General features: G+C 41.0%; 1 protein-coding gene across 2 annotated transcripts in view; it reads right to left on the reverse strand.

The window, feature by feature from the left end:
- Positions 1–2,049, reverse strand: part of LOC132397220 (synaptotagmin-7-like) — a 518,616-nt gene extending 516,567 nt beyond the window's left edge. For both annotated transcript variants that reach the window (XM_059975671.1, XM_059975674.1), the window contains exon 1: positions 1,859–2,049. In XM_059975671.1, coding sequence (XP_059831654.1) covers positions 1,859–1,880 — 22 coding nt within the window. In that variant the 5' untranslated portion in view covers positions 1,881–2,049. The remainder of the gene's footprint in view (positions 1–1,858) is intronic.
- Positions 2,050–11,351: the final 9,302 nt, after the last annotated feature.

The raw sequence follows: 11,351 nt of genomic DNA on the forward strand, positions 1-11,351 counted from the left end.
GTAAACTCATAATTCTCCCCTTCCCGCTCTCAATCGTTCATCTTGTGCTCGCTTGTCGGGGAGGTACTTTTTCCTCATTTATCCGCTGCACACAAAAAAGGAATCCATACGCACATAACATGGAGCACAGACCCATTCCCCGCACACACACAACAAGCGGTGGCACACGGCAGGATCTGGGGACTGAACAGGTGATCAAACAAAGGAACAGGTGCCCGGGCCCTCAAGACCTTGAATCACCTTTCAACACCGCAATTAGTAAAATCAACACGTTTTATTCAAGACTCGAGGCAGCTGGGGCGAGCTAGGTGTGGGAACTGCCGTTTTAAACAAGCAACACGCGGATCTGTTATCCGTCCGAAATCCTTGCAATGATCGAAATTGAAAGGAGCCAAGCTGCTGGGAGAAGCGGCTGCAGGAAGCACATTGGATGAGAGGCGCGGTTTGTAGATCAGTGCCCTCAGAGGCACGCGTGTGCGTGCTGCTCCCACCGAGCAATTTCACTAATCCATCTTGACTGCCTCAGCAACCTACTTAAAATTGTTTTAAATAATGCTGCGTCTACCGTGTAAAGCACGAAGGGCCGGCGATCAAATGCACCGGTGGGTGAGGGAACCACATATTGTTCGTTGTTAGTGCTAACAGTGTGACCATCGAGGTATATGTTGTTAATTGTACTGGAGGCAATTTGAACACTAACCCCATCGCTGAAAGCGGCGATAAACACCCCTACCTTGCGCGCGGCTCATCAATAATACATTTGTTTAAGACAACCCAACCCGTAACAAGTTCTCATTATAGATCTGTCTGCATTAGGCTTGCTTTTCCTCATTTGCAATCGAAGCCATTATTATAAAGAGTCAGTTCAGAATTCCTGTGAAATAATTACATCCACAGTGACACGGGCAGAGGAGCGGTGCACACAACTGCTAAAGATTACATTCCCTCAGACAATTAAGATGAGTGTAAATCCCTTTAGAACTTCTATTGGACAAAATATTAGATATTGCGGCAACAGTCTCCAAAGCAAGAACTTCTCTGGACTCCTCCCTCGCGGAACGGGGATAAAAGATGCTCGCTCTAACCCCATATGCCACCTTTGATTGGTAGGTTATAACCCAGAGGTAAAAGGAAATATCGCCCTCGATCTTTCAACTAAACCTGTGCAGCAACTTAGGACGTCAAGAGGAGGACGGGTGTGAACCTGGTTGGTAGATTAGCAGGTTTGCACTGTCGGCTTATAAATTGACTTGCAAAAATCTGTATCATATCCATCAACAAATAAACATATAGGATGCAAACATCAGTTAAAATACAGCCACAAATAAACATTTCGACAAGAATTCATTGCGAAACCTCTACGTTCCTGCCCAACAGGACGGAGACCCACACGACAATAGGCACTTGACAGCAATGGGTAACACTAAAAAGTCCACACACACCGAGCGACATAAAACAAACAGCAGCATCATATTAACTAACAGTGTGTTTCCCCTCTCTGTACCATCAAAAACTAATTGTACGCTGCGATGTCTCTGTCCGAAGCTTATGCCGAGATGTCTTAAGGCAGCGTCAGTTCTGACACTCCTAGGTATTTTTTTCATTAAACTTCCTGGATTAAAGCATACACAACGGGAAGATTCTTTTCAGAGGGCAAACAACACAGATCAAAAATATAATCTTAAAAACATCTGGCGAAGCTGAGAACCTGACAGACTTTGGAGCGCGACAGGTTGACTGAGGAAAAAGCTGCAGCAACAAAATGATGAAAAGAAGAGAATTCCAGTTTCATTGTCAACCAAAATGCAAAGCAAATCACTGCAAGCTTTAACAAAAACACTTAATTTTCTCTCCTTACCTCTCGAAGTGTCCTTGAACATTTTTATTTCTCTGCGGGAGTAAGTGTCCTTGGATAATTTTCTTTCTGGAGTCAGAAAGCGGCGTGTTGCATTTTTATTGAGCGACGCGGCGGGCGAGAGGACCGGGCTGGAGAAGCCTCCGCCAAACACTTCTACTGACTCCGGCTCGTTCCCAAGCACTGACAGCAGCGAGGCGGCCTGCGCGTGCCCGCCACTCCCAGCGGGGCGCGTGCACGCTCGGAGGCGGCGCGGCGCGGCGCGGCGGCACGGGGACGGGAGGCAGAAGGGTGGGCGGGTATGCCAGGATACCTCTCACGTTATAATTTTTTTCATTCTCCCCGCGTGTCTTTCGAAGACAGAACAAAATAAAACACACGCATCCATGAGTAGGGGCAGCAGTTAGGAGGAGTCCATTCGGCTCTTCTAGCCTACTTTGCCATTCATCAAAGTCTTCCAGCTAAACGCCATTTCCTTGCATTAGTCCCATGTCCGCGCATTCCCTTACCCTAAAGCCCAAATCTCCATTTTGAGACTCCAATTCATCCTTCTGAGACTGGTCACAAGAGAAGCATTTTCTCCCAGTCTCAGCCCCCAACAAACTTGTCCCTGATTTGACATGGTGGCCATGGTCTGAACTCCTCAGCAGTGAGACCAACTTTCCTGCTCTCCTAAAAATTTTGTAAATTTAAAAGAGGTCCTAAGATTTAGAACAGTATAGCACAGATTCAGCCCTTCCTGTCTATGATTAGGAGCTTAACCAACAAGCCTGCTCCACCATTTATGGTAACACTCCAATATTCAGCTATCACATCATGTAGAAAGCACACTGGTTCACAAGGGCTCACCAAGTCCTACTTCTCAGGTTAGTCTATCTCTCTGGTCCCTCTCTCACCAAAACTCTCTGGGCCCCAGACCCCATTCCCTCGAAACTCACCAAAGACCTGTTCTTGTAAGTCATTCAAACATTCCAGGAAACAGAATTATGAATTTTGCCTGCACATCCTTGATGATAAGTTTATTCTTTAAAGGTACTCATATGTCACCATACACAACCTTGAGATTCATTTTCTTGTGGGCATACTAAGTATATCCAAAAACCATAATAGAATCAATAAAAGACTGCACTCAACAGACAAACAACCAATGTACAAAGGACAATAAAACGTGCAAATACAAAAGAGAAAAATGAATAAATAAGCCATAAGTATTGATAACATGAGATGAAGAGTCCTTGAAAGTGATTCCATAGGTTGTGGGAACATTTCAGTGACGGGGCAGATGCAATTGAATGAAATTCCCACCGGTTCAAGAGGCTGATGGTTGAGTGGTAATAACTTCTGTACCTGGTGGTGTGAGTCTTGAGGCTCCTGTACCTTCTTCGTGATGGCAGCCGTGAGAAGAGGGCAGGACATGGTTGGTGGGATTCCCTGATGATGGATGTTGCTTTTCTGCAACAGTGCTCTGTGTAGATGTGCTCAGTGAGGAGGAGGGCTTTACTGGACCTTACCCACTACTTTTTGCAGGATTTTCCATTCAAGGGCATATTGGTGTTTCCATACCAGGCTGTGATGCAATCAATCAGTATTCTGTCCGCCACACATCTATAGAAGTTTGTTGAAGTACTAGATGTCATGCTGCATCTTCGCAAACTTCTAAGGAAGTAGAGGCACTGCTGTGCTTTCCTCATAATTGCACGTGTGCTGGGTCCAGGACAGGTCCTCTGAAGTGATACCACTGAGGAATTTAAAGTTGCTGACACTCTCCACCTCTGATCCTCCGATGAGGACTGGCTCATGGACCTTTGGTTTCCTCCTCAATAATCAGCTCCTTGGTCTTGCTGACATTAAGTGAGATGTTGTTATTGTGGCACCACTATGTCAGATTTTCAACCCCTCTCCAGTATTCTGACTCGTCACCACCTTTGATCCGGCCTACGACAATGGTGCTATCAGCAACCTTGAATATGGCACTGGAGCTGTGCTTAGCTACACAGTCATGAGGGTAAAGTGAGTAGAGTAGGAGGCTGAGCACACAGCCTTGTGGTGCACCTGTGCTGGTGAAGATTGTGGAGGAGATGTTGTTGCCAATCCAAACTGACTGGGGTCTGCAAGTGAGGAAATCGAGGATGTGAGATCAAAGATCTAATTGCACAGGGAGGTATTGAGATCAAGGCTTTGAAGCTTATCGATTAGTTTTAAGGGGATGATAGTATCGAATCCTGAGCTATAGTAAAGAAAGAGCATCCTGATGTATGCAACTTTGCTGTCCAGATGTTCCAGGGTTTCGTGAACAGCAAATGAATTGGCATCTGCTGTGGACCTGTAGACAAATTGGTGCAGATCCAAGTAATTTCAACCGGACATTTGAAGAAATCTTTGTCCAATTACCACCAGTATATAACCAGAGGTCCCAACACACTAGACCTCTGCTATGCTACATTAACGAATGCCTACTTTTCCATAACCAGATCGCATCTCAGGAAATCACTTGAAATCACTGATCACTTGGCTGTCCTCCCACCTGCTTGCAGACAGAGGCTAAAGAACAAGACTCCAGAGATAAGGACAACAAAGAGGTGGTTGCAGGAGATGGTAGAGTAGTTATGAGATTACTTTGTGAGTTATGAGTGGACTGGGCCGTGTTCAAGGACTTATCAGTGCATATGAATGAAGATATCACAGTTGTCACGGTCTTTATAAAAACAGCCATAGACAAGTGTTTCCCACAAAATCATTCAGAGTGTTCCCCAATCAAAAGCCCTGGATGAACCCAGAGATCTGCAGTCTGTTAAGGACACACACTAAATGCTGGAGGAACTCAGCATGCCAAGCAGTATTTATGGAGGGAGGGGTGAAGAAGTGTTTGAGAGGTTGGTGATGAAACCTGCCTGAGGAGCAACTTGGATCTGCTCCAATTTGCCTACTAGCAGGTCCACAGCAGGTGCCACCTCATTGGCTCTTCACTCAACCCTGGAACCTAGATAACAACGATGCATATATTTATATGCTATTTTCTGACTTCAGCTTGGCAAACAGTACTGTCCATCCCTCAAAACTAATAAGTAAGCTTCAAGATCTTGACCTCAATACCTCCTTATACAGTTGGATCCTTCTTTTCCTCACTTGCAGAACCCAGTCAGTTCAGGGTAATCCTGATGATGGGTCTCAGCCCCAAATATTGACTCTTTGTTCCTTTCTATAGATACTGTCTGATCTGCTGAGATTCCCCAGCATTTTGTGTGTGTGTTATTCTGATTTTAACAAGTACAAACATTTGTAATATGCTTCATATGTTTATGTTTTCCTAAGCATTGTACCTTGCCTATATTGCTCAAAGCTTTGGTATTGTACATTGGCACTCCACATTTAATCTGATATCGTGTGTAATAGATTTATTTATCTAGTGGGTGTAATGCATATAGCATGGTATGCACAGTGATGTAGCTGTTTTCTATTTATTGTTTCAGAATGTGGGCATCATTGCATTTAGTGCCCATCCCTAACAGGACTTGAGAAAATGGTGATGCATCAGGTTCTTGAACCACTGCAGTCCTTTTGGTAAGGCATTTCCAGCTGAGTGGTAATACCTACCAGTCAGTAGATTAAATTTTCACTTTAAACACAAATTTGATGCTGAATTTCCAGTGCATTATTGAGCAACCCATTCTCGCATTGGTCTTGTCAGCCACAGAGGTGCAGCATGCAATAACGTACACAGCTAGGACGCAACCTCCAGGGTTGACTTTGACCAATGGAGGGCCAAATTTTAACTGAGCAACCACTATGGTGGACAAATACTGTGCTCTGGATGCAACTGAGGCTCAAATCTTTTCACGGAAGCTCTTCTAATGTTTAACCCTCAGCCAGTACTTCAGAATGCCCACATGCAAAGATATCTTCATGGACAACTTTGGCACTGTCTGCACGTGCTTTAACTCAGTCAGCATCATCCCTGTACAAAAGAGCTCTACATCCTCAGAACTAAACAGCTACCACCCAGTGGAACTGACACCAGTCTTCATCAAGTGCTTTGAATGGCTGTCGCCGACGAGACCAATGGGAGAGCGGTTTGCTCAGTAAGGCAATGAAAATTCAGCATCAACTTAGTGTTTAAAGTGAGACTTTCAGCTACGGATTGGTTAGTATTACCACTCAGCTGACAATTTACTCTCGAGAAATACTTTACCAAAATGACTAGTTTGGTTCAAGAAACTGGTACATCACCATTTTCCCAAGGCCTACTAGGGATGGGCTATGAATGCAGTAGCACGCTGGACACTCAGCAATATACTTACTGACAGAACTGCTCTACGAATGATGTCATAGCACCTGTCATGTACTTGGTCCTGATGGAAAGAGGATCAAAGGTCGTATGTCAGAATGCTGTTTCTGGATTTCACTTTGGCATTCAACGCTATTGACTTTGGTGAACGAACTCCTATTCCTCGTTCTAAGTGCACCCCTGTGCAACTTGATGTTGGACTTCCTAACCAACAGACCTTATATAGTCAGGATGCACAACCGTTCCTCCTTCACCATCATCCTCAACACCGGCTCCACCCTATCCAGGGCTGTGTGCTGAGCCCCTACTGCTGTATGCTCTGCTCACACACAGCTACACGGCCAAAGACCCAATCACATTGTCAGTTTTGCCAATGACTTGACGAATTTATTACCAACATTGATGAGATGGCCTACAGGGAAGAGGTGTAAGAGTTCGAGGTTTGGTGCCAGGCAAATAGCCTCTTCTTCAATGCCAACAAGACAAAGGAAATGGTTATCAACTTCAGGAGAACTTGCGACACTCATACATCCCTTTACATTGTCAACACAACAGTGGAAAGTATCAAGTAAGAAAACTTTCATGATCTCAGATGTTTCAAGGCATCTCAGAAGTTTGAAAGGGCTCACAGTTTCATCTGCTGTGCCATTAACATAAGGAGGGCAGTGAGTGGTGCAAGTTCTCCTGAAGCCACTAACTGGTTTCTCCCCTCAGACCAAAGACATACTGGTTCGTAGGTTAATTGGTCATTGTAACTTGTCCCATGGTTAGGCTAGGGTTAAATCAGGGGTTGCTGGGTGGTGTGGCTCGAATGGCTGAAAGGGCCTAGTCCACACTGTGTCTCAATAAATAAATAAATTCTAATTTCCATAATCTCCCATCACACCTTGCAGTTTGGTATTAAAACACTTGAAAATAGAATACTTCCAAATAAAATTTTTGTAAGCAGATTTTTCTGTCAATTCACTTCCAACAAGATCCTACAAACAACAATATGAATGGTATCTTGCTTCGCTCTTTGGAAAACCAGTGGGATATGGTACAGAGTCCTTTAAGTCACCTGTTCATCATGTTTAGTCCAACAATTAGTGAAATCAACAGCACTGGGCCAGCATCATGCAAATGAGTTGAACACAGAGTTAAGCTTTCTCTGTTCCTGTGCTTCAATCTTTGTGCATTTGCACTGACTCTGGGACTGATGTGTAATATTACCAAACTGTAGAATCATGAAATTATTGTGGCACAGGAAGATAACATTCAGCACATTGGGTCTTTGATTACTCCTGGAAGAGAGAGTGCTTCAGTCCCAATTTTTCACTTTTTTAATAGCTCTGCAGTTGATTTTCCCTTAAGTGCCCATCCAATTCCTTTTTGATAGCCCTGCCTGATTTTGTTTCCACCACCTTTTCAGACAGCAAATTTCAGATCTAACATCTAATTATGTTTTTCATTATATCCTATTTGTTTCTTTAGTTCCTAGTTTCAAATCTACACCCCTTGATCTTGCAATATCTAATAAAGGGAACAGCTTTCCTTTCTAAATAAGGCGTACAATTGTACAGGTCTTTCATATCTCCTTGAAGCTTGGTCAATGGAGAACAACCCCAGCTTCCCTGGTTTAACCTTGTAGCCTAAAAATTCATTTCTGATCATTAGTGAAAAATGCATTATACAGTGTAGTTACATCAAAGAACTCTTCTGTAAAATGGAATGAAATTTCGAACTGGAGTGCAATGCATAGATCTATTCACTGATAAATTCCCCAGTCATGAAGAATAATACACTCCTCAAGTTTATAGTATCTCTGAGCTCAGGTATTTTCAGCAGTCCTTTTTTTCCCATTGATATCGATAAAAACTATTTATTCTAAACAAAGACACCCACTTTCTGCCTGTTCAAACAAAAATCTAATTGAATTAGGTTTTTCTCTCTCTAACTTAAAATGTCTTTTTTTCTTGCTAAATTAAAATAGTGTTTTTTTTTCCTCTCTAACTTAAAATAGCTTAGTTCTTGTTTGGCAGAGGTGGTCAGAAGCCATAAAGTAATATTTTATTTGTATGGCAATCTGATCAGTTTTGATAAACACTAAGAACTGAGGGTAGCTGAACATGTTCATGGACCCAATATAAAAGTAACCTCGCTGTGATAAACATAGCTTTGGTTGACAATATAAATTTCATCTTTAAAATATTTAACAAGGCTTCACGTAAAATCCAATGAAGCCAGTAATGATAAGTCAGTTAATGAATATATTCACGTCTCATGAGATACATCATTTGAGAAACTATGAAGTTTTTTAACCCTTATATTATCACAGTAATTTTAATGTAAGAAAACATTTCAAATAAGATTAACAAAGCATTTATTGCCAGATTGTGTTATAAGGATGTGTACATATTAAACACATGTATTGAAATTTATATTGGAAGAACTATGAAGAAAACAGTGAATATAAATCCATGATGCATTCAGGATGTTTTCTATAAATTTAGGTCTGAAATATTAATTTTGTCTATCTATACTATATTTAAACATTAAAATATAATTTTGCAAACTTTGCTTGATAATGCCCTATTGTACATTTAAATTAAATGATCTTGTAGAGGTATATCGAAGCATGAGGGGCATGGATAGGATGAGTGATCTTTTTTCCAGGGTTGGTTAATCAAAAGCTAGAGGACATAGTTCTAAAGTTAGTGGCGAAAACTTATTAGATGGACTTGAGAAGCATATGGACAAGTATAAGGATGGGAAGTATTTAGAACAATATGGGCCAAATGCTGGGAAATGAGGTTAGCTTGAATCTTGTTCAGCATGGACACATATGGGCCAAAGGGCCTTTTTCCATGCTTTACAACCCTATAATTCATCTTGCAAGATGGAGTTAAATACTAAATAAACTCAGTTGTTTTGGACTTGTGCTTTGAAGATTTGTTGAGCACTCCTGCCAAACCATTTGCATAGCAGCTTTCTGGACCCTCTGATTTATAGCTGAATTATCCTTCAGCAATTCCCCCTATCCCCACCTTCTTATTCTGGCATCTTCCCCTTCTTTTCCAGTAATAATGAAGGGTCTCAGCCCAAAACATTGACTGTTTATTCATTTCCATAGATGATGCCGGACCTGATGAGTTCCTACAGATTTCTGTGTGTGTTGCTCTGAATTATCCTTCTGCCTGGGACAACCACTAATAACTGGGCTGAGACTGGCCACATGAAAAATAACGACAATGATGATGTACTAGAGAACTGATTACGCCAGTGGAGCAAGAAAAGCAGAGATAGCAATCAACTAAAAGAAAATTCTTTAGCTTCCTTGTGTACAAATGTTTTGGTCCATAAGCTGCCTTGTAAGTTTAACCTAAAATGAAAATAAAACATTCTTTTTAAACCTTGTTATATCTGAAAAGAAAGAACTTATTAAAAAGAACTCTTCACAGCTTCAGTATGTTCCTGAGTACTTTAATGTTATGAGAAGTATTTGGTCTCTGTTATAACGTGGAAATGTGTTAAAATTACCCACACCAAAACCTAATAAGAAACAATAAGTAAAATAAATTGTTTGGTTGATAAGATTGGCAGGGTAGATTAAGTTGTGGTGTTCAAAAAGGAACTAGAATAAAACTTGGAAAAAAAGCGATTGCAGTCCTTTGTGGGATGGTGGGGGGGGGGGGGAGGTGAGATTGGCATGATTCTTCTCACATAGTGCTGACTTGATGGGCCAAAAGGCTTTTTTTTGTATTCAAAGTTTTTCGGTAATTCTATAATCATTTAAAATCTTAATTGACATATAAATAATGCCTTGCTAAGCAGGTTTGTTTAAATCTGATTTTTGATATTCATTTGAAAGGATATAGGGGGCTTGAATTTACCACCTCATCCAAAAGTCAGCACCCCTGACAATGCGTACCTCATTTAATGTGGCTCATAACAGGCTTAATTATTTGCTCAAGCCCTTTTTGTTAAGCTCAAACGTGCAACCTTCCAACTCAGTAGACAAAGAACTACAACTGAACCCTAGTTGATATTATCTTTGTTTTATGGCCATGTATTGGCTCCGTGCATGTATTCAGGTGGAACTAGGCCAGTTTTCACATCAGAACAATTTTTAGTTTTTCAACATTGTTACTGCCATTCATGATAGATAAATATTGTGTAATCATCTTGGAATGCAAATAATTATAAAACAATTGATATGTCATTCGCCTCTCTCTGCTTTTTAAGTCTGTAATGTGAAGTATTGAACAGGTAATGATAAATAAGTGAGTGCAAATGTAATGTTATTTAGCCCAGGGAGGTGGTTATTTTTAATGTTGCTGCACAGCATTTTCATCTGCAGTTGAACTGTCAATCTGTGTAGTAGACCCTAGGGACTAACGAATGTGTTCTGAAAAAAATTTACAATGACATATCTCGAGTTTCATGCTCCAACAGTTCGAGTCAACTGGGGGTATGGTGGTTGACATAACTGTATTTTGTCAGATTTTACCAGCAGAGTACCAAATAGGAACAAGGATAGGGGATTTCTTGTTAAAACACATTTGAGTGGTATTATTCATACCATTGTGATAATCATTTAGGCGAAGTCTGTTAAACATTGCCACTATTAAACTAAGAACTGCCTTGGCATGATTACACTGCCAACTTCTGCCTAATGTTTTCTGATCCAGTCTTGCAGTGCTAGTTACACTATTCATAATAATTTCTAGGAGAAATCAGGAGCTTCAGATCATCCATATAAACTTTATTCCATAATGACAATGACTAATTCTTAGTTGCATTATAATGGCTATATCATGATATTGCATGCACATGTGGTTTATTAAAATATATATTTATATGTTATATATATATCTATTCCTCTATCTTTCTGTGTATATATATATATATATATATATGATACAGAGTCAGATATATTACACTGCTTTTAATTGTGTTTTCACACACACACACACACACACACACACAAAACCAGTTTTAGGTTGAGAGGTCAACTGGCTTATTGACTTGCCAAATGGTTAACTTGCCAGGTTAACTTGCTCGATGTGTGCCTCTTCATTAGCTGTTTTTTACTATCTTACACAATAAATTCACCAGCATTTATTGTTTCTTCAATATGTTCTGGAATGTCTCCTGCTACAATCATTTGGTCACATATAAACTTATTACTTTTCCTCCAGTTTGAAAAAAAGATAACATGCAGCACTGCAG

This window comes from Hypanus sabinus, chromosome 7, assembly GCF_030144855.1.
Source record: "Hypanus sabinus isolate sHypSab1 chromosome 7, sHypSab1.hap1, whole genome shotgun sequence".
In the NCBI taxonomy this organism is placed as follows: domain Eukaryota; kingdom Metazoa; phylum Chordata; class Chondrichthyes; order Myliobatiformes; family Dasyatidae; genus Hypanus; species Hypanus sabinus.